At 45.5% G+C, this 24,277-nt stretch overlaps 1 protein-coding gene across 4 annotated transcripts in view; it reads left to right on the forward strand.

Annotated features, from left to right (window-relative positions):
• Positions 1–6,241: 6,241 nt before the first annotated feature.
• The window catches only part of HDAC8 (histone deacetylase 8), a 110,147-nt gene continuing 92,111 nt past the window's right edge, over positions 6,242–24,277 (forward strand). The window contains exons 1-5 of one of the 4 annotated variants that reach the window (XM_077283306.1): positions 6,242–6,515; positions 13,580–13,632; positions 13,886–14,016; positions 18,646–18,787; positions 19,509–19,621. In XM_077283306.1, coding sequence (XP_077139421.1) covers positions 6,429–6,515; positions 13,580–13,632; positions 13,886–14,016; positions 18,646–18,787; positions 19,509–19,621 — 526 coding nt within the window. In that variant the 5' untranslated portion in view covers positions 6,242–6,428. Of the gene's footprint in view, positions 6,516–10,813; positions 10,995–13,579; positions 13,633–13,885; positions 14,017–18,645; positions 18,788–19,508; positions 19,622–24,277 lie in introns of those variants that run through there. The other 3 variants (XM_077283308.1, XM_077283310.1, XM_077283307.1) reach the window with 3 other exon arrangements.

The raw sequence follows: 24,277 nt of genomic DNA on the forward strand, positions 1-24,277 counted from the left end.
CTAAACCCCCAAGTGCTTCAAAAAAGTTTATAACGCAGAGCTGTGAAAATAAAAAATCATTTTTCTTTCCTCAAAAATTATTTTTAAGCCCGCAATTTTTTATTTTCACAAGAGTAACAGGAGAAATTGGACCCCAATAGTTGCTGCCCAGTTTGTCCTGAGTATGCTGGTACCCCATATGTGGGGGGGAACCACTGTTTGGGCACACGTCGGGGCTCGGAAGGGAAGTAGTGATGTTTTGGAATGCAGACTTTGATGGAATGGTCTGCGGGCATCATGTTACGTTTGCAGAGCCCCTGATGTGCCTAAACAGTTGAAACCCCCCACAAGTGACCCCATTTTGGAAACTAGACCTCCCATGGAACTAATCTAGATGTGTGGTGAGCACTTTGAACCCCCAAGTGCTTCACAGAAGTTTACAACGCAGAGCCGTGAAAATAAAAAATTATTTTTCTTTCCTCAAAAAATGATGATTTAGCAAGCAATTTTTTATTTTCGCAAGGGTAACAGGAGAAATTGGACCCCAGTAGTTGTTGCCCAGTTTTTCCTGAGTATGCTGGTACCCCATATTTTGGGGGAAACCACTGTTTGGGCGCACGTCAGAGCTCGGAAGGGAGGGAGCACCATTTGACTTTTTGAACGCTGGAATCAATGGTGGCGCCATGTTGCGTTTGGAGACTCCTGATGTGCATAAACAGTGGAAACCCCTCAATTCTAACTCCAACACACCCCTAACCCTAATCCCAACTCTAGCCATAACCCTAATCACAACCCTAACCCCAACACACCCCTAACCACAACCCTAACCCCAACACACCTGTAACCCTAATCCCAACCCTAACCCCAACTTTAACCCCAACACACCCCTAACCATAACCCTAACCACAAGCCTAATCTTGACCCTATTTCCAACCCTAGCCCTAATTCCAACCCTAACTCTAATTCCAACCCTAACCCTAAGGCTATGTGCCCACTTTGTGGATTTGTGTGAGATTTTTCCGCACCATTTTTGAAAAATCCGCAGGTAAACGGCACTGCGTTTTACCTGCGGATTTCCAGTGTTTTTTGTGCGGATTTCACCTGCGGATTCCTATTGAGGAACAGGTGTAAAACGCTGCGGAATCCGCACAAAGAATTGACTTGCTGCGGAAAATACAATGCAGCGTTTCCGCGCGGTATTTTCCGCACCATGAGCACAGCGGATTTGGTTTTCCATAGGTTTACATGGTATTGTAAACCTGATGGAACACTGCTACGAATCCGCAGCGGCCAATCCGCTGCGGATCCGCAGCCAAATCCGCACCGTGTGCACATAGCCTAATTCTAACCCTAACTCTAGCCCTAATCCTAGTTCTAACCCTAACCCTAGTGGAAAAAAATATATATATTTTCTTTATTTTATTATTGTCCCTACCTATGGGGGTGATAAAGGAGGGGGGGTTCATTTACTTTTTTTATTTTGATCACTGTGATAAAACCTATCAAAATGTACCTGGAATGAATCTGCTGGCCGGCAGATTCGGCGGGCGCACTGCGCATGCGCCCATTTTGGAAGATGGCGGCACCCATGGAGAAGACGGACGGACACCGGGAGGCTCGGTAAGTATGGGGGGGGGGGAATCAGAGCACGGGGGGGGGGGGATAGGAGCACGGGGGGTGGGATCTGAGCACGGGGGGAGCAGACAGGAGGTCGGGGGAGCGGAGCACAGGACAGAGGAGTGGGGAGGAGATCGGTGGCGGTGGGGCAGATCAGGGTTTCCAGCCATGGCCGATGATATTGCAGCATCGGCCATGGCTGGATTGTAATATTTCACCACTTTTCATAGGTGGAATATTACAAATTGCTCTGATTGGCTGTTGCACTTTCAACAGCCAATCAGAGCAATCGTAGCCACGGGGGGCGAAGCCACCCCCCTGGGCTGAAGTACCACTCCCCCTGTCCCTGCAGGTCGGGTAACATTGGAGTTAACCCTTTCACCCGATCTGAAGGGACGCAATCATTCTGTGACACAGCATATGCGTCACAGGTCGGATTGGCACCGACTTTCATGACGCATACGCTGTGTCACAGGTCGGGAAGGGGTTAAGTATAGGGATGCAATCTGGATCGGGATGCGTCAGGATTGCTACACATCACAACGCACTTGAAGACACAAAAAAGCACAGTGAGGTCAAAAATACTCTATAAGGGTATACCAAATCGCCAAGGTATACCCTTATAGATTGCTTATTACTGTGATTTTTTTTACAACAGAGTATTTTTGACCTCACTGTGCTTTTTTGTGTCTTCAAGTTTTCTGGTGGTCTGAACAGGTTCCTACAGACTTGTTCAGTGTGCAAGTAGCCCATGTGTTTCTGGTTCTATAATTGTTCTCTTGTTTCTACAAGACTGGGGAGTCCACCACTCCTCTGTGGGTCATTTGCATTTAAGCTGTTCCATCCTGCATGTCCACATGTATATTTTTTTCTCTCTGAACCCTGCTTATACAGGTACTATACAGATAATCAGGTTTTAAATACATCAGATAGGGATTGCATACATTAGTTAGGACTGCTCTATAAGGGTATACCTTGGCGATTTGGTGGAGCAGCTTAGTATACATTTTTTTGCAAAAAAACGTATCAACTAAATACCCTGTTTTCTTTACATCTTTTGACTAGCACTTGCTTATTACTGTGATTTTTTTTACAACAGAGTATTTTTGACCTCACTGTGCTTTTTTGTGTCTTCAAGTTTTCTGGTGGTCTGAACAGGTTCCTACAGACTTGTTCAGTGTGCAAGTAGCCCATGTGTTTCTGGTTACATCACAACGCACTGTAGCAAAGCGCTAGTGTGAAAGCAGACCCACCCCTGCAGCCCCTAACCAGGAGCCCCCATGTTATATGTATGCTCCCAATACATTTTATTAACATTAGCACACTATAACATAGGGCACAAGCCCTTCTAGTGAGGCCGTTCACTGACAGCACAGCATGTATAGTCTACATTATGTCTGCATACTGTTCCCATACAGTTTCATCAGCACATCCCTTGCTTCCCGGCATGCTCAGTTCCGCATAATGGATCCCTGCACATGGAAGCACAAATAAGGGATCTGTGCTGTCCTGGATCCGTGCTCCATGTTAATTCCAGACGTGTAGCCACGGATCCGTGCATGTCCCTGTGCCTGCGTGTTTTTCAGACGACACAAACCTGCAACAAGTTGCGTTTTTGTGCATCTGGTAAAATATGCAGACACACGGATCCATTGGAAAACGGTGCCAACTGAATGCACAAGTCCCATCCGTCACCACTGAAAGTCAATGGAGATGAAAACGGATTCCGTGTGCATCCATTGAACTCTATATGATTGGAGCTGTAACTTCAGTAGATGTCGCCACAGGTTTTGCCTAAAATCACTTTATAGTACTTGCCCTATCCTCAGCAGCAACAGCTGACGCCGTCCATCCTCCTCCCTGTAGTGTTCCTGTCCTTAAAGGGAACCTGTCACCCCGTTTTTTAAAGATGAGATAAAAATAGCGTTAAATAGGGGCAGAGCTGGGCTTTACATTAGTGTCTTTTTTGTGCCTTTATTCCCCAGCTATGCTGCCGAAATATCTTTGTAAAGTCGCCGTTTTGGGCTGTCACTCACGCTGGTCTGGTCGGATGAGTGTGGTGACATTGCTGTTTCTTCCCCCAGATCTTGCTTATCTGTCCGTTGGTGGCGTAGTGGTTTGCGCATGTCCAGCTGCCGAATCCACTGCGCAGCTGAGGGAAAAGAGCGCGATCTGCGCTATTCCCCTGGTGATCGGTGGGGGCGGCCATCTTCCTGAGGCCGCGTGTGCGCAGATGGAGTGCTCTGCTGCACGGGGCTTCAGGAAAATGGCCGCGGGATGCCGCGCGTGCGCAGATGGAGATCGCGGCGGCCATTTTCCTGAAGTCCCGGGCAGCAGAGCGCTCCATCTGCGCAGGCGCGGCCACAGGAAAGATGGCCGCGCCCACCGGTAAACGGCTGAATAGCGAAGACCGCGCCGTTATTCATCTCCTGGGCAGTGGATCTTCTTTGGACATGCGCACACCACTACGCCACCAACGTAATGATGAGCAGGATCCTGGGGGACAAACAGCGCTGTGACCACGCCCATCCGACCTGACCCACTTGAGTGACAGCAGAAAACGGCCACTTCACAAAGGTATTTGGGCAGCCTAACGGGGGTGTAAAGGCACCGAAAAGGCCCTAATGTAAAGCCCAGCTCTGCCCCTATTTCACACTATTTTTATCTAATTTTTAAAAAACGGGGTGGTAGGTTCCCTTTAAGGATTAACAATAGGAAGCCCTTTTGGTTTCTTTTCCCATCCACCCTTTCCTTTGCTTGTCTGCACCATTTCTCCAGTACTCACATGCATTTACTAAGGCTATGTTCACACGTTAATGAACCAAGCTATATATATATATATATATATATATATATATATATATATATATATATATATATATATATATATATATATATATATATATATACACAGTCATGTATCTGTCAAAGCATGCAACACCTACAAATATGATACACAAACTAAAGAATTTTTGTATGAATTATAGTTTATTGTTTACATAATAATCAAACATTAAAATCAGGGAACAGACCACCAGGTGGCAATAAAGTGCAAGATTCTATCAGAAGGTATGGGTATTAGAAATGTATATCAAATTGATAATAAAAAATATATATATGAAAAATTATCACTATTATTATTTAATTTCATGCAACATATCAAAAATTGATTATATGTAAGTAAAAGGCTAAAGTGCACTCAGTATTCACATTTCTGGCTTTAAAGTGCATATATCAGGTAAGTAACCAGAATAAAGTGAGCGCTGTGCATAAGTATTATATTGCCCTACACAATAAATAAAGTAATAATAAATATAAGGATGGGGAATAACAAGTAAAGTAAAGCCTAATAATTACACAGTGCACCAATTTAGTGCATCCAACATGATTGTAATGAAATATATTGTTGCCATGATCTTACATACCCCAGTGATAGACCCGCACAGCCCAACGCGTGTTTCGCTCCAGCTTTAACGAGGGAGACTGAAGGTGAGCCCGTTGCATTATAATTTATATACAGCCGTCTATTCGTTCACTTGCACAATGCACTTTACTGATTGGCTCCTCTGTATATAAATTATAATGCAACGGGCTCACCTTCAGTCTCCCTCGTTAAAGCTGGAGCGAAACACGCGTTGGGCTGTGCGGGTCTATCACTGGGGTATGTAAGATCATGGCAACAATATATTTCATTACAATCATGTTGGATGCACTAAATTGGTGCACTGTGTAATTATTAGGCTTTACTTTACTTGTTATTCCCCATCCTTATATTTATTATTACTTTATTTATTAATTGTGTAGGGCAATATAATACTTATGCACAGCGCTCACTTTATTCTGGGTACTTACCTGATATATGCACTTTAAAGCCAGAAATGTGAATACTGAGTGCACTTTAGCCTTTTACTTACATATAATCAATTTTTGATATGTTGCATGAAATTAAATAACAATAGTGATCATTTTTCATATATATATTTTTTTATTATCAATTTGATATACATTTCTAATACCCGTACCTTCTGATAGAATCTTGCACTTTATTGCCACCTGGTGGTCTGTTCCGATTTTAATGTTTGATTATTATGTAAACAATAAACTATAATTTTTACAAAAATTCTTTAGTTTGTGTATCATATTTGTAGGTGTTGTATGTTCACACGTTGCGGATTTTGCTGCGGGGCCGCAGCAGTTTCCCATGCGTTTACAGTACAATGTAAACCTATGGGAAGAGCAATCCGCAGTGCACATGCTGCGGAAAAAACCGCGCGGAAACGCAGCGGTTTACATTCCGCAGCATGTCAATTCTTTGTGCGGAATCAGCAGCGGTTTTACACCTGCTCCATAATAGAAAACCGCAGGTGTAAAACCGCAGTTGAATCCGCAATAAATCCGCAGGAAAAACGCAGTGTTTTCGCCCTGCGGATTTATCAAATCCACTGTGGAAAAATCTGCAGTGGACCATTCCTACCTGTGCACATCCCCTTACAGTCCACATCCCCTTACAGTCCACATCCCCTTACAGTCCACATCCCCTTACAGTCCACATCCCCTTACAGTCCACATCCCCTTCTCTCCTGACTGCTCCTCCCATACGAGTCACAGTCACACTTTAGTAACCCGTACGGGCTGCAGTCAGGACCTGGAGGAGCCCACACAGCCTGGGCTCAAGCATGTCAGCTCCGCAGTATGGCTAAAGAGGCGCCGCCCCTTCCTGTGACATCACTACCACACAGGGTCACATGGCATGACGTCAGCAGAGCGTTTTTGGCCACTTGGATTTAGCCTCTACAGGGAGTATTCCCCAGTGCTGTGCACGGCTGGGCGGCATGGCGGACTGTTCCCATCCGGTCTACATCTACAGCCCCGAATACGCACAGCTGTGCGACAGTGTTCACACCAAGGTGCCGCGGCGGGTGAGTGCTGTCCGCGGTTACCGGGACCGTGATGAGGGAAGAGGGCAGCGGTGATGACAATGTCTGTGACTGCAGGAGCAGCGATCTGTTACTAGGGACATGCGCAGAGAGGCGGCGGCGCGTCATAGTGTGTGTCAGCCGTAGCCTGTCGTGAGCGGCTACGGGGGAGGGGTCCTTATCCTGGGCTCGCCACTGGGGACGCTGGCCACCTGTGACACACGGCCACCGGTAACACGCACCTGGGCTGCTGCTGACGACACTCTTTTTCTGTCAGTGCTAGCTGTGTACAGATGTGTCCAGTGCACTGCTGGACGGTATTATTCCTACATTACATTAGATAGATGCAGCAGTGCTGTGTCCACGTGCCCCCGCAGCAGCAGTGCTGTGTCCACGTGCGCCCGCAGCAGCAGTGCTGTGTCCACGTGCGCCCGCAGCAGCAGTGCTGTGTCCACGTGCGCCCGCAGCAGCAGTGCTGTGTCCACGTGCCCCCGCAGCAGCAGTGCTGTGTCCACGTGCCCCCGCAGCAGCAGTGCTGTGTCCACGTGCCCCCGCAGCAGCAGTGCTGTGTCCACGTGCCCCCGCAGCAGCAGTGCTGTGTCCACGTGCCCCCGCAGCAGCAGTGCTGTGTCCACGTGCCCCCGCAGCAGCAGTGCTGTGTCCACGTGCCCCCGCAGCAGCAGTGCTGTGTCCACGTGCCCCCGCAGCAGCAGTGCTGTGTCCACGTGCCCCCGCAGCAGCAGTGCTGTGTCCACGTGCCCCCGCAGCAGCAGTGCTGTGTCCACGTGCCCCCGCAGCAGCAGTGCTGTGTCCACGTGCCCCCGCAGCAGCAGTGCTGTGTCCACGTGCCCCCGCAGCAGCAGTGCTGTGTCCACGTGCCCCCGCAGCAGCAGTGCTGTGTCCACGTGCCCCCGCAGCAGCAGTGCTGTGTCCACGTGCCCCCGCAGCAGCAGTGCTGTGTCCACGTGCCCCCGCAGCAGCAGTGCTGTGTCCACGTGCCCCCGCAGCAGCAGTGCTGTGTCCACGTGCCCCCGCAGCAGCAGTGCTGTGTCCACGTGCCCCCGCAGCAGCAGTGCTGTGTCCACGTGCCCCCGCAGCAGCAGTGCTGTGTCCACGTGCCCCCGCAGCAGCAGTGCTGTGTCCACGTGCCCCCGCAGCAGCAGTGCTGTGTCCACGTGCCCCCGCAGCAGCAGTGCTGTGTCCACGTGCCCCCGCAGCAGCAGTGCTGTGTCCACGTGCCCCCGCAGCAGCAGTGCTGTGTCCACGTGCCCCCGCAGCAGCAGTGCTGTGTCCACGTGCCCCCGCAGCAGCAGTGCTGTGTCCACGTGCCCCCGCAGCAGCAGTGCTGTGTCCACGTGCCCCCGCAGCAGCAGTGCTGTGTCCACGTGACCCCGCAGCAGCAGTGCTGTGTCCATCTGCTCCCAGTGTGAGCCTCTCAAGCATCATGTCAGCGCCCACATTTCATCGGGGGTATCAGTCTACATAATTAGTTGATGTAATATACAAAAAATAAGGACTATATATAATGTCAGGAATAGCTACAATACAGGCGTCAGACAGTGCGGAATCAGGATGATATGAAGTGTGGACAGACATGTTCATAATAGAGAAGTGGTAGTCTACAAATCTCATTTCCATCCAATGACCACATCCTGTTTGTCAAGGAACCACGTCATCATCGGCGTTCTACAGTGTAATGCGCAGGCCTGAAGAAGCCCAACCAGATTATCGTCCCATCAAGGACACAGTCACCATCTGTAGACAGGGATCTGCATAGCACGGAGCTCATGTGCGCGTTGTATTTATCACACATGGCAGTAAAAAACGGGTCTCGGCAGCACCGAGGCGTGTACCCTGGGCATTTGCGAGGCGGAATGGCTGCAATCCCGATGTTCTAAAGAATTCCACAATGCTACAGAACAAAAAAGCTTCTCTAGAGTGGGACATAACTCCAAGACATTGGAAAATATCACTCATTCTATCATTTAATAAGCCTCAAAATTAAAGCTGAGGCTAACATATGAAATATTGGAGAAGATTATTCCAACCCTATCTCCTAGATTGGATTGTATTATCTAAAGATATCTCTATTCTGTCACAAGCATCACGGATAATAAGTCCACTAAAGGCTTCGATCAACAAATACACAAGAAAGAGAAAAATCAATCAGTAATAGTGATGAGCGAAGGTGCTCGCCCGAGTACACCGAGTACACTATGCTCGGTGTACTTGGCGAGCACCGAGCATTTCTGGGATTCTTCGGCAGTAACTGGTGTCTCCACCCAGCATTTTTGGTGGACTTTAGAGACCCAATCACGGTGCAGGGATTGTCTGCCAAGCCATGAAATACCGCAGCCTTCTTTGTTGTGGTCGTGCAGTGATTGGCTGGCCGCACAGCATCATCACGAGTATAAGAGACCTGGCGCCGTCCTGCTCGCTGCATTCTGTTCCTGATTCAGCCAGAGTAGGGAAAGCTGCTGCCGAGATAGGGTCAGAATCGTGCTTTTAAGGCTATGTTCACACGTTGCGGTTTTTGCTGCGGATCCGCAGCGGTTTTGACGCTTCGGATCCGCAGCAGTTTTCCATGCGGTGTACAGTACAATGTTACCCTATGGAAAACAAAAACCGCAGTGCACATGCTGCGGAAAAAAAGAAGTAGCATGTCACTTCTTTCTGCAGATTCCGCAGCGGTTTTCAACCTGCACCAATAGGAAAGTGCAGTTGAAAACCCGCAGAGGAATCCGCAGAAGAAACCGCAGGAAAATCCGCAGTAAAAACCGCAGTGGTTTTGCACTGCGGATTTTCAAAATCCGCTGCGGAAAAATCCGCAGCAGAATCCGCAACGTGTGCACATACCCTAATAGTGTAGGTCTGCAAGTGTTCAGTCCGCAACTCCTGAGAAATAAACAGTCCTTTTTAGGGCTAATTCAGGGGTCCTGAGATTGCAGCACTAGGTAGGCAGGGCACAGCACATCCACATCAGTGCAAGGCCTTCAGGCACTGTAAGTGCATCCATTGCTCCCACTGCATCCCTCCCAATGCTCCATCACTGTCTGCTGCTGCTGATTTAATATATATCTCGCTGCAGTTTTCAATTTTTTTTTTTCCCGAAATTGACCCAAATCCCCCCCTACCCCCCCCCAAAAAAAAAAAATCATACAGCCTGTTATGTCAGACTGAGGCCTGGTGTATCTGTTTAGAAATCATAGTTTTGCCAGCATATGTAGCATACTTGTGTGTGCTAGCCTTGTTCTACTCTTTAATTCACCCAAAAGCAAAAAAAAATATTAATAGTCTGTTATGTCAGGCTGAGAGCTGGTGTTCCTTTATTTGAAAAATCGTATTTCCGCAGGCATACGTAGCATAGCTCTGTGTGCTAGCCTTGTTACACTCTGTTTTTTTGTTTTAAAAATTCTACAAAACCCTAAAAAAAAAAAATTAACACCGGGGGAGAAAATGGCTAGAAGGTTGGAGGAGTGTTTAAACTAGGGATTGGGGGGAGGGTATAGTGCAGATAGTAACCTGGGCACAAATAAAGAAGGTGGGGGTGGCATGGGGGGGTGGGGTTAGAACAGTTAATAATTTAAGAAAGAATAGAGGTACAGAGAGATACATAAAGTGCATGTGCAGTACAGATCAAAAGTTTGGACACACCTCATTTAAATTTTTCTCTATTTTCATGACTATGAAAATTGTAAATTCACAGTGAAGGCATCAAAACTATGAATTAAAGAAGTTGTCCACTACAATTTTTTTTTTTCATAAATCTTGCTATTATGTGCCACTGAAAACATCCACTGTGTTTATTTTAGCAATATTACCTTTTATCATGCTGTAGCAGAACATCTTCAGTGCTGGATCCAGCTCTCATGGGGTTAATCAACAACTTCCTTTCTCCTGAGTTATTTTTTTTTTTTTTTAATTCGTTTATTAATTTCAGAATAAAACAAACATTACACAGATTTGCATTTGTCATTATCAATTCTACCATAGGATACAAATAATTGCAGAGTTGCATCCTATCCAAAATGTACAGGGGTAATACACTGTGCATGTTAAATCACTAGTACCTTATAAAATACCTATTATATAACTTTAACTACTTTAACCATCTATAATAAGTCGCCGAAAGGAAAATCATACGTAAATCCTGCTCTGCAAACGATGCCCCCAAAACCACCCATCCACCTCCTCGCGCATATATCTAGTCAGTGTAGACTATAGAGTATGATAAGAGGAATTCCAACTACCCAAGATCTTTTCAAATTTACCTGGACATCCTCTATTTTGGTATAGTGTTTTTTCATACGGGATAATCGAATTCACCAAATCTATCCAAGCTCAGAGACGGGGGGGAGCCACCCATCCACCTTAACGCCAGCACCTTCCGTGCCATGAAAAGCGTCTCTCGAAGGAAGATCCCAGTATAATGATCCCAAGTTTCCGCATCCCACACCCCGAATAAGCAGGTCAATGGCTCAGGTGAGACAGGAATTGACAATACACTGTGTTCCAAATTATTATGCAAATTGGATTTAAGTGTGATAAAGATTTAATTACCGTATTTTTCGGACTATAAGACGCACCGGACTATAAGGCGCACCCAGGTTTTACAGGTGGAAAATAGGGGAAAAAAATATTTGAAGCAAAAAAATGTGGTAAAATATTTAATAACATAAATAACATACTATTATATGTGGTGTTATTACATATAATAGTATGTTATTATGTTGGAAGCTGCAGGACCAGTGTGGTGTCTGTAAAGTACTATATGAAGACACTGGAGGGTGAGTATAAGAATGGGGGTACAGGGCTGATATTGACAGCACCACTCCAGCACTGCAAAATAGCACTGGAGTGCTGCTTTAAAATCCCATGGGAGAACTATAACTCCCAGCATGTCCTGCAGATCCTATGACATGCTGGGAGTTATAGTTCACCACAGGAGTGGCAGAGTGCTTTATTGTGTAACCTCATAATTGTGGCAGCCTGCCAGCCACTGTGGTGAGGTAAAAGCATCCCATGACTGCACACAGAGCCCTCCCTCTTGTTGCCTCTCCACAGCACAGGTTTTGAGGAATCCTGCAGATTCTAGTGGAGAGCCTGAAGGACCTGTGATGATGTCAAGAAGATGGAGGGCTCTGAGCTGCCATGTGATGCTCCAGCCCTCCCACTCCTGACATCACACAGGTCCTGTTTGTGCACAGCACTCGGCATCCAGGCATGGCAGGCAGGTATACAGCGATCTCCTCTCCGCTCTGGCCCCTGCTGCTGCTGCCGCCTCCTCCCCAGGACACACAGATCTCCCCAGCTGCTGCAGGAGTCAGCGCTGAGGAAGCCATGCGTGTCCCTGCTTAAGTGCAGTATTCATTTGCTGCTCCCGGCTCACCGCTCAGCTGATCAGTGGGCGGGGAGCCACTAATGAATATTCACTGCACTTAATCATCGGGACCACATGGTTTTCCCAGTGGGGACATCCTGAAGTGGGATAACAGTGCGATCCCACTCACTGCTGCCCCCTCCCCACATGCTACATCCGTACCATAAGACGCACCCACACTTTCCTCCCAAATTTGGAGGAAAAAAAGTGCGTCTGAAAAATACGGTATTTCATTTTTGTCACAAACAAATCGGACATTGATGGCAAAATAGTTCACTCTGTGACGTGTGCAGGCATCCATTTTAAGAAACCGAAAGCGTCCCTTGAGAGTTTTTTTAAGTTCTTCCTTTTGTTTAAAAGCTTCTTTGATTACTAATTTTCTAATACTCCTCTCTCTCCAGAGAAACACCAAGCTTGCGGGCCATTTCCCCATTCAGACACATAAAAGCTGATCGTGAAGATAATGAAATAGGCACACTATCCTTTACAACAAGCTCTATGATCTGTTTTTTTAAATGTATCTACTGTCATTGTCACAGTAACTTTGTCACTGACAAAATATCTTGCAACTGATGGCTGCAAAGTTCTCTGCTCCTATGTTTGGCTGGAAGAGCTGGGCACTGGTTCATTGGTTTGGATGCAGTCTTTCCCATCCACTGCTTTCAGTATGTCTGGATGAAAGGGCTGTAAATGTCTCTTTAGATTAGAAGCTCTGGTAGGAGCATTTTTATCTTTGCCTGAATATGCACTGATCTTGGCTTCACAGCATTTGTTTTCATCTGGATCATTTGTCATACACTGACAGACATAATGTTTTCTATCTTGAGTGATGGTGAAATGTTCAAATACAGCTGATTTAATGTGACGCTTCTTTGACATTCTCAGGTTTTTAATTCTGCATTCACAATCCAAATGACAATTGTTTTTCCTAAAAACAATTGTACAAAATTATTGCAAGGTCGTACAACTGATATAGTGGTGAGTAATACTGTTATTCCTCATGTACTCACAGTTAACTGATGCAAAGTTTGTTGAAAGGATAATACGTACTTCTTACAGTCTTCCTCTTCTGAGTAGCAGCTGTGAGATGCTTGGAAGACGCACACCTAGTAAACATCTAGTCTAGAGGAGGAGCTTTACTACGAAGAATTTGCAACACATTTTCACTTTCAGTTTCATACATTGTAAGTAGGGGGGTTGGGGCAGCATGAGGTTAACCAAGTATAAGATTAGATAAGGGCAGTGGAGAACAGTGACACACAAGAAGTAAGAAATGTCTCTATCTCCAGCAGAACTGCTTATCACTGTTGTTCATAGTTTGATAGAACATATATATTTGAGTAACATTTATAAAATTCATATGAAAGTTCAATTATGAAATATTAATACATTTTTTTTAAAGCTGGAGTCTGTACATTTCTACCGACTCCGACTCCAACCAAAACTAACTCCGACTCCACAGCCCTGAACCCCAGTGTGACTCGATTACAAGTGTAGAGAAATCTGCCCAACAAATCCAGAATGTATGAATGTTCCACTACTCCTTTGCCTCCCCTGGATCCCTTCCGCTGGTCCCTCTTCCCACTTATCTTAGCTTTCAGAGATAAGGTTTTGGCAAAATCTCCTCTCCCTAAGTATGAGGTACGGGTTGTGGCTTGCAGTGATGCTCAGTCTTCTGTTCCTCCAGGCCGGCATGGTGCACTCCTTGATTGAAGCCTACGGACTGCTCCGGGAAATGAGGTAAGGAGTACGTCCTATGCCATGTCAGTATCTACAGTTGTATGTACTTTGTGTGTGCAGTATAGGAGGCCAAATGTGGCTGAGTAGTTAACCAAGAAATGTAGTAAGCGCTTGCCTTCTCTTATTTTTGTGCTCAAGTGGAGTTAGACATTTAGTATACTAATAATTGTAGGTTTTGACTAAAGTATGCTTTTTCTGTACTCATTACTTGGTGCCTTCAATCCTTTTTTCATTATTTGGCTTGTTTTTAAAGGGTTGTCAAACCTAAAGTTGCTACCATGGAGGATATGGCTTCATTCCATACTGACGCCTACTTAAAACACCTCCGAAAGGTGAGCGAAGAAGGGGACAATGACGACCCTGAAACTGTTGAGTACGGTCTAGGTGAGTGCTAGAGCTCGAATTTAACAAAATGAGATGTGACACATTTTTTGGTTTATTAATCTTGGCTTAATGTCTTTTCCCTGGACTCAGTAAGTCTGCGCAATGTTTGGACTGGTTTGACCTTCCTGACAAATACCTATTCGACAAATATGATGTGTAACTTTGGAAAGGTTCTTCCAAATGCAGTAGTATTGAGATTTGGCCAAAACGCTTTATACTTTGTTAATTTATGTCGCTGTGATGTTAAAATTCAGCAACAATAGAAAATTAGCAATGTCCAAACTGAATTTTTGCGACCTCAAAAGAAAGTTAATAAAGTAAAATGTTGCTTTAGCCTTACATTTTTTCATTTTTTGACATTTTTTTTTTCATTTTTGTGTTTGCTTGTTTTTTTCTGCGGTGTTCACCATTCACAGGTGTAATGGTGACATGGTTTTGTGGCCTGGTCATTCCAGATGCTTCAATTCCACTTGTGATTTTTTTTTTTTTTTTTTTACTTTAGCAGTGAAAAATTTCCATTTTGTTCATATTAAGTAGGTTCGGAAACATCTGTTCATGCTGTGGTTTTCCTTGGAATATGCACATTGAAGATTTCAGACTGTAATCAGCAAAACCATGAAGGAACTCAAGGAGTAAAAAACAAATCACATGTGAACAAAATAGAATGTGTTAGCCCTTAGATTCATCAGGGTACCCCCTTTTTACTCTCATGACTGCTTTACCTTGACATTTTATCAAGCAGCTTCATCAGATTGTCATGAAGTATCAGTTTGTGGAGTCACCAGTAGAGATGGGCAAACCCAAACACTGACTTCACCAGGAAGTCCGTCCGTGTTATTGTTCAGGTTTGTCGCTCTGAACAAAGGGTGTTTCTTGCGATGTAATCTGCAATCATTTCCGCGAGTCACAGTCGCGGTTCCCACACTGGCAAATGACAGCATGAGCACGCAGTTGTGTTCGGAGGTGAAAAGTTTACCTCTGGTCACTGGTGTCGGCTGATGGAACTACTGCTTTCATTAGCCTACTTCTGCTACCGCTAATAACAGCGAGAGCAGGCGGTGGCTGGTATAAGTATTCATCAGCCGCCGCCTGCTCTTAAAATAAAGAAAGAAAGAAAGAAAGAAAAAAAACAAAGTGGGTTCTCCTGTATTTTTGACAACGAGCTGACCACTTTCATTCACCCCAGCATTGGACGTGACAGATCTGTGGTCCTGTGTGGTAGTGACAGAGCAGTGATCCTGTGTCGTCATCTGTGGTGGTGACAGCAGTGATCCTGTGTCCTCATCTGTGGTGGTGACAGAGCAGTGATCCTATGTCCTCATCTGTGGCAGTGACAGAGCAGTGATCCTGTGTCCTCAGCTGTGGCGGTGACAGAGCAGTGATCCTATGACCTCATCTGTGGCAGTGACAGAGCAGTGATCCTGTGTCCTCAGCTGTGGCGGTGACAGAGCAGTGATCCTGTGTCCTCATCTGTGGCGGTGACAGAGCAGTGATCCTGTGTCCTCATCTGTGGCGGTGACAGAGCAGTGATCCTGTGTCTTCATCTGTGGCGGTGACAGAGCAGTGATCCTGTGTCCTCATCTGTGGCGGTGACAGAGCGGTGATCCTGTGTCCTCATCTGTGGCGGTGACAGAGCGGTGATCCTGTGTCCTCGGGTGATATGTAGAGTAAGGGTAAGTTCACACAGGGTGTTTTTGCTGCGTTTTTTTGCTGTTTTATTATGCTAATTTTTAGCTGCTTTTTACAGTACCAGCAAAGTCTTTGAGATTTCAGAAATCTCATGCACACACATTGGTTTTTTGTGTGTATTTTGTGCTTTGCAGCGTTTTTTTGACATAGGGCATGTCACTTCTTTCAGCGTTTTTTCAGCGTTTTTCACCCATTGACTTGAATGGGTGGTGAAAAAACGCTGCAAATACGCTAGGTTGACTTTTCTTGCAGCGTATTTGCTGCAGAAAAGTAAAGGAGAGCCGGATGTGACGTCACACTCGGCTCTGCTACATCTGGATGACAGGCTGCATGAGGCGTGCATCCAGCCTGTCATCCAGCAGCAGACCCCCATTCACTTGAATGGGGGGTCTGACATTAGTGTTTGACACGCTGTCATATGCTGTGATCGGAGGTATAAACTTCACCTCCAATCACTAGTGTCAGCTGATGGGACTACTGCTCCCATCATCTGATACCTACAGCCGCTAATTACAGTGAAAGCAGGAGCGGCGGATGGGAGTTTTCATCTGCCGCTCCTGCGCTATAAATAAATAATTTTAAAAAAATGGCGTAAGTTCCCCCCTAATTTTGATAACCTGCCAGATAAAACTCACAGCTGGGGGCTGCAACCCCCAGCTGTCAGCTTCAGCAAGGCTAGTTATCAAGAATAGAGGGGTCCTCACGCTTTTTAAAAAAAAAATATTTAAATGATTAAAAAAAAACGGCGTGGGGTCTCCCCCATTTGTGACAACCAGCCTTGCTAAAGCTCACAGCTGGGAGCTGGTATTCTCAGGCTGGTAAGGGGCCATTGATATAGGCCCCCAGCCTAAAAATAGCAGCCCACCGCTGCCCAGAAGAGGCACAGCTATTAGATGCGGCAATTCTGGCACTTTGCCCGACTCTTCCCACTTGCCCTGTAGCGGTGACAAGCGGGGTAATAAGGGGTTAATGTCACCTTGCTATTGTAAGGTGATATTAAGACGGCTTAGTAATGGAGAGGCGTGAATAAGGCATCTATCCGTTAATAATCCAATAGTAATTAAAGAGTTAAATACACACACATGCAGAAAAAGTCTTTTAATGAAATAAAACACCACACAGTCTTGACCATCTTTTTATTGTTCTGCCATTCCAAAGCGAAGCCCTCGATCTTCTGAAATAAAAATAAAAAAGCAAAAGTATACTGCCTGATCCGTCGTAGTCCAATATAATAATAAGTGTCCCACGCAGTAATCCATATCTGGGGGAGATAAAGCTTACAACCGGGAGCGCTGTTAATACGACTGCTCCTGGCTGTAAGCGACTGGGGAATGAATGAGACGCAGTGGGCGCAGGCTCAGTAACTAGCGGTGACGTCACCGAGCCTGCGCTCCCTCACTGCCTGACCTGGGGTAACCTCTGCACTGTGGGAAAGTGCCGGGGAAGAGGATACTGCAGGTAATGTATCTATTCTATTCTATCATTCTATCCTATCATTCTATCTATTCTATCTATCTACTCTATCAATTCATTCTGTCTATCTACAGGAAGTTGTGTTTTTTTCTCTGTATGGACTCATCTTTATTGGCATGCACGAAGAGAAAAAAAATGCATAAAAAAAAACGCACCTAAACCTGCGTTTTTGGTGCAGCTTGTTTCCTGCCAAGATGATCAGGTTTTGCTGCAGAAAAAAACCGCAGCAAAAACGTCCAGTGTGAACTTACCCTAAAGCACCTAGGACTGAGTAATGCTAAAGCTTCATATACGTTAAATGGGAGTGTACTCGGCACTACAGAACAGGAGAAGGACGGGGGATTCTGGGTACAAGTAAGCTGAGCAGCAGCACTCAATGTCAAGCAGCAGCCGTTAAAGCAAACAGGATTTTAGGATGTATTAAAAGAGAGGAAATCCTGTGATCCCAACGTAGTATTATTATCTCTTTATAAATCACTGGTGAGGCCACATCTAAAATATGGGAGCCAGTTTTGGGCTCCATATTTTAAAAAGGATATTCTGAGGGATGGAGACTGCTCATATGATGAGAGGCTGGAAAAGTTGGGCTTGTTTAGCTTAAGAAAAAAGACACCTCAGAGGAGATCTCATTTACATGTGTGGTCAGTACAGAGGATGGGCATACAACTTATTCCTTACAAAGACCATACTAAGGATGGAAGAAAGGCGATTCCGGCAGCTAAACAGGAAAGGATTCTTTACAGTTAGAGAAGTCAGACTGTGGAATGCCGACCACAGGAGGCAGTAATGGCCGACACTATAACAGCTTTTATACAAGGGCGGGATGATTTCCTCGATACACATAACATTGCGGGTTATAGCTAAATTAGTGACTAATGGACAGTTGGTGGAGAAAGGTTGAATTTGATGGACGGGGTATTTTTTCAACCTTTATAATATGTGCATCTTGTCTCTGGGCAAGAAATCACTAGTCAGGGTGTGACCTGCTCCTCCAGAATGAGAATGGTCACATGCTGAAGTATAGTATCTAGGCAATGCTGCAGAATGCTGACAGTGAGTATATTACACACTGTCAGTGTGCCACAGCCTAAGTACGCATGCAACATAAAAGCCAAGACAACTCCTTTAGACTCCGTTTGCTTGTTCAGTATCTAGTCCCCTCAGCAGTTTTATGGTGTCAAAAATTGTGCCACACTTGCCCACAGGTGGTGTGTGGTATTGCATCTCTGTTTCATTCACTTTTGAGCTTAACTGCATTGTTGGACAGGTGGGGCCCTGTGATTAGAAGAAAGCAGTCATGTTTTTGTACAACTCCTTTTGAAGGTATTTTATAAACTGTTACATTTTCAGTAGCTATTAAAAGTAATTGTTTTGTGTAGTCTTTTTTTTTTTTCTTCCCGTTTTTATGTAAACTTAAAAGAAGCTGACATGTTCATATATTTTTTTTTTGTTAATGTAACATTACAGGCTACGACTGTCCCATCACGGAAGGCATCTATGACTATGCGGCAGCTGTCGGAGGAGCAACACTCACTGCAGCTGAGCACCTAATGGAAGGCAGAGCCCGCATTGCCATTAACTGGCCAGGGGGTTGGCATCATGCTAAGAAGTAGGCATTGTGGGAGCCCTGGGTAAATTCACCTGGAGTCAATCTATTGTAAACAGAACAAAGTATTTTAGCATTTCAGTAAAATTTGTGGGATTTAATGTTAGGGTTTTTACTGCCAGTTAATTGCATAAATGTTAATGTCAGTAATTTCTTTCTCACATTGTTTTGCGGGGGTGGGGGAAAAGTAAAATGAAATCTGAATGTATGATCGATCTGCACTTATTTAACTTAACAATTAAAACAAATGCAGGGGTTGTCAAGGACTTTTATTATTTGTGTGTATGGGGCCAAGAACGATCAGGCAGGTATTTGCTTGCTACATGCCTGTTCTGCATGGGAATGGTCACTGCTGGCTCAGCAGTCAGTTCCCTGCTTCATTTCACCGCTCACCAACAGAGCAGAACCATCTCTTCCTGCTCTGACGATCGGGCGTCACTGCAGACGTCATGCTGATTATCTATCTGCTCCCCGCAGTTACGCAACAGGGAGCCGGCAGACAACATGACATCAAGAGAGACACTCTGTCAACAGAGCAGAAAAGAAGACCCTGCTCTGTCAACATGAGGTCAGTAGCTGGTCTGTGACCGATCCAGCAGAGATCGATGCCGGGCAGAACAGGCAGCAACTACCTGCCTCTTAGTTCTTAGCCCCATTTGGGAAAAAAAATATAAGTCTCTGATAACCCTTTGAGCTTTGATATTTTCTCTTTCCTTTTTCTCAGGGATGAAGCCTCTGGATTCTGTTACGTGAATGATGCTGTTTTAGGCATTTTGAAACTTCGGCAAAAATATGACAGAGTGCTTTATATTGATCTGGACTTGCACCATGGAGACGGTAAAAAGTTTTACTATTAGGTTTGTTTAAACTGATACGTTTCCATCTTTTGACATTTTACTCTCATATATTTAACTTCTTTGCCACCTAAGACGTATCCATATGTCCCTGTGACCTGGGTTGTATTGACCTGGGACATATGGATATGTCACGGCAATTTTGCGCACACAGGCTGTGTGCGTGTGATCACCACCAGGTGACAACCTGCACTCAGTGCCAGAAGCGGTCCCACACCGCTCCTGGCACTTTAACCCCCTAGATGCTGCGATTGAACTCAATCACAGCATTTCGGGAGCTGGCACAGGGAAGAAAGCCCCTCCGCCCTTGCATCAGAGACCCTGCTGGGTCCCGATCATTGCCATGGTGACCCGATGTCATCATGATGACATCCGGGTCACCAGAGCTAGCAAAGTTGCTTGATCATGCTCAGAGCATGATCAGCAAGTTTGTCTATCAGTGCAGCGCTGACCGCCTACATGGCATAGGAATGCTACAAAGTGGGACAAAGCAGAAAAGTTAAAAAATAAAGTTTGAACAAAATTTTAAATAATTATAATAATAAAATCTAATTATATTGTACTCCTGAATAAATATTTTATGAAAAAAACATAAATAATAAAAGTATACATATTTGGTATCTGTGTGTCCAGAACGACTCAAGCTATAAAACTGTCCCACTAGTTAACCCCTATAGTGAACACCATAAAAAAATAAATGAAAAGTAAGTAATGTAATAGACTCACCATTATTTCTTATATTTAGGGACTCTATAGCGACGGGGTCTGTTCTACAGGACTGGCGCATAGCAAATATATTCAATATATAATATAATATAAATAATAATATATAATATTCAAAAAGGGCTCTAAAAGTGAACCTGGAAATTATAGGCCAGTAAGTCAAAACTCTATTGTTAGTAGAATATAAGAAGGGTTTCTGAGGGATGTTATTCTGGAGTATATCAATGAGAATAACTGTTTAACTCCTTATCAACATGGGTTTATGAGGAATCGCTCCTGTCAAACCAGTCTAATCAGTTTTTATGAAGAGGTAAGCTATAGACTGGACCAAGGGGAGTCAATGGACGTGGTATATCTTGATTTTTCCAAAGCGTTTGTTAATGTGCCACACAAGATGTTGGTCCATAAATTGAGAATGATGGGTCTTGGGGAAAATGTGTGTAAATGGGTAAGTAACTGGCTTAGTGATAGAAAGCAGAGGGTGGATAGAAATGGTATATTCTCTGACTGGGTCACTGTGACCAGTGGGGTACCGCAGGGGTCCGTGTTGGGCTCTATTCTCTTCATCATATTTATTAACAATCTGGTAGAAGGTTTACACAGTAAAATATCAATATTTGCAGATGATACAAAACTATGTAAAGCAGTCAATACATGAGAAGATAGTATTCTGCTACAGATGGATCTGGATTAGTTGTAAACTTGGGCCGAGAGGTGGAAGCTGCGGTTTAACAATGATAAATGTAAGGTTATTCACATGGGAAGAAGAAATCAATATCATCATTACACACTGAACGGGAAACCCCTGGGTAAATCTGACATGAAGAAGGACTTGGGGATCCTAGTTAATTATAAACTTACCTGGAGCAGCCAGTGCCAGGCAGCGGCTGCCAAGGCAAACAGGATCATGGGGTGCCTTAAAAGAGGTCTGGATACACATGATGAGAGCATTATACTGCCTCCGTACAAATCCCTGGTTAGACTGCACATGGAGTACTGTGTACAGTTTTGGGCACCGGTGCTCATGAAGGATATAATGGAACTAGATTGAGTACAAAGGAGGGCAACAAAATTAATAAAGGGGATGGGGGATTTACAATACCCAGAGAGATTAGTAAAATTAGGATTATTTAGTCTAGAACAAAGACGACTGAGGGACAATCTAATAACCATGAATAAGTATATAAGGGGACAATACAAATATCTCTCTGAGGATCTGTTTATACCAGGGATGGGGAACCTCCTGTGACTTTTCATGCGTGGGAAGGTTCCCCGGAGTCCGCAATGCCCGGGCGGTAGGCGCATCCTGCCGGCCTTTAACTCCAAGTGCACGGCACGCAGCGTTCATCACAGAACGCTGCCTGCCCTGCACATGAATGATGTCATCGGGGTGGGCGGGGTTAGCACTGAGGTGGGTGGGGTTAGCGCCACAGTGGGCGGGGTTCACGCCGGATTCTCTCCCATCCACCAGTCCTGGAAGAGGATCTGCTGCCAGAGAGATCTCTGTGCTGGCAGCTCTGTGTCTGCAGGTGATCTGTGCCCCTCATCTATGTACCCACTGTGATTTCTGTGCCCCCCTCGCTATGTGCCACAATATGATCTCTTTGCTCCCACAACTATAAGCCTCTGTGATCTCTGTGCCTCCCAGCTATGTGCCCCCATGTCATCTCTGTGCCCCCCAGCTATGTGCCCCCTGTGATCTGTGACCCCCCGCTATCTGCCCCAATATCTCTTTGCTCCACCAACTATAAGCCCCCTATGATCTCTGTGCCTTCCAGCTATGTGCCCCCATGTCATCTCTGTGCCCCTCCTGTGATCCCTGTGCCCCCAGCTATGTGCCCCCTGTGATCTTTGCCCCTTCTATGTGCCCCAATATGATCTTTGCTCCCCCAACTATAAGCCTCCTGTGATCTGTGTCTCCCAGCTATGTGTCCCCAAGTCATCTCTGTGCCCCCTGTGATCTCTGTGCCACCCGCTATGTGCCCCAATATGATTTCTTTACTCCACCAACTATAAGCCCTCTGTGATCTGTGTCTCCCAGCTATGTGCCCCTCCTGCAATCCCTGTGCCCCGGCTATGTGCCCCAATATGATCTCTTTGCTCCCCCAACTGTAAGCCCCCTGTGATTTCTGTGCCTCCCAGCTATGTGCCCCCATGTCATCTCTGTGCCCCTCTGTGATGCCTGTGTCCCTCAGCTATGTGCCCCCTGTGATCTATGTGCCCCCCTTCTATGTGCCCCAATATGATCTCTTTGCTCCTCCAACTACAAGCCCCCTGTGATCTGTGCCTCCCAACTATGTGCCCCCTATGATTTCTGTGCCCCCTGTGATCTGTTCCCTTGTGACCTCTCTGCCCCTCCAGCTATATGCCCCCTGTGATCTGTGCCCCCAACTATGTACCCCCTGTGATCTCTGTTCCCCCTGTGATTTCTGTGCCTTCAAGCTATATGCCCCCAGGCATGTGCATCCCTGTGATCTGTGGCTCCCAGCTTTGTGCCCCCCTGTGATCTGTTATCTCTGTGTCCCCCTGCTATGTACCCCGTGCAATATTTGTGCTCCCATGTGATATGTGCCCCCTGTGATCTGTCCCCTCCAGCTATGTGCCCCTCCGTGATCTTTGCCCCCCAGTTTCGTGCCCTTCTTTAATCTTTGTGCCCCCCTGTGATTTCTCTGCTCTCCAGCTATATGCCCCCCAGCTATGTGCATCCCTGTGATCGCTCTGGCTCCCAGCTTTGTGCTTCCCTGTGATCTATGTGCCCCCCGTGATCCCTGTGCCCCCTGCTATGCACTCCCTGTGATATTTGTGCTCCCATGTGATCTGTGCTCCCTGTGATCTCTGTCCCCTCCAGCTATGTGCCCCCCAGCTATGTGCCCCCCAGCTATGTGCCCTTCTGTGATCTCTATGCCCTTCTTTGATCATTGTGCCCCTCCTGTGATTTCTGTGCCCCTCTGTGATCTTCGTGCCACTCCTGGAAAAGCAGCTGTGAGAAGCAACATGATCAATATCTCCTGACATCACAGCTGCACCAAAGAGAAGCAGTTCCTGCCGTCACATTAATGGTGAGTTACCGTAATTAATTGTTTGACTAAATATACCGGGGTAATTTTCAAGGTGATCATTTTTATGTAGAAATTTCCAAATGGCCCTCAGCTGGAAAAAGGTTCCCCACCCCTGGTTTACACCAAGGAAGGGTGATGGTCACAAGGGGGCATTCTCTGCATCTGGAGGAGAGAAGGTTTTTCCACCAACATAGAAGAAAGAGGATTCTTTACTGTTAGGGCAGTGAGAATCTGGAATTCCTTGCCTGAGGAGGTGGTGATCGTGAACTCAGTCGAGAGGCTCAAGAGAGGCCTGGATGTCTTCCTGGAGCGTAACAATGTTGTACCTTACAGTTATTAGGTTCTTTAGAAGGACGTAGATCTGGGGATTTATTCTGACGGAATAGAGGCTGAACTGAATGGACAGAACGGACTTTTTTTCGGCCTTGCTTACTGTGTTACTATGTTAAAAAACAAGCAAAAACAATGCTTTATCATCATACTGCCGAACAAAAAGTGGAATAAAAGTAAAAAAGACGAATATAAATAAACATGGTACCACTGAAAACGTCATCTTGGCCTGCAAAAAACAAGCTGTCATACAGCACAATCAGCGGAAAAAAAGTTATCGCTCTCAGAATAAAGTGATGCAAAAATAATAATTTTTTCTATAAAATAGTTTTGGTGTCAAAGCGCCAACAGATAAAAAAAATAAATAATATGGTCTTGCTGAACTCATACTGACCTGAAGAATAAAACTCTTATCAATTTTACCACACACTGAATGGCATAACCCCTGCCAACTCAATGAACAAAATTCCTGAATTTCTTGTTTTTGTTAATTTTTTCTCCCAAAAATCAGAATGGAAATCATTAAA

The sequence above is a fragment of the Ranitomeya variabilis genome, chromosome 2 (assembly GCF_051348905.1).
Source record: "Ranitomeya variabilis isolate aRanVar5 chromosome 2, aRanVar5.hap1, whole genome shotgun sequence".
Classification (NCBI taxonomy): Eukaryota; Metazoa; Chordata; class Amphibia; order Anura; family Dendrobatidae; genus Ranitomeya; species Ranitomeya variabilis.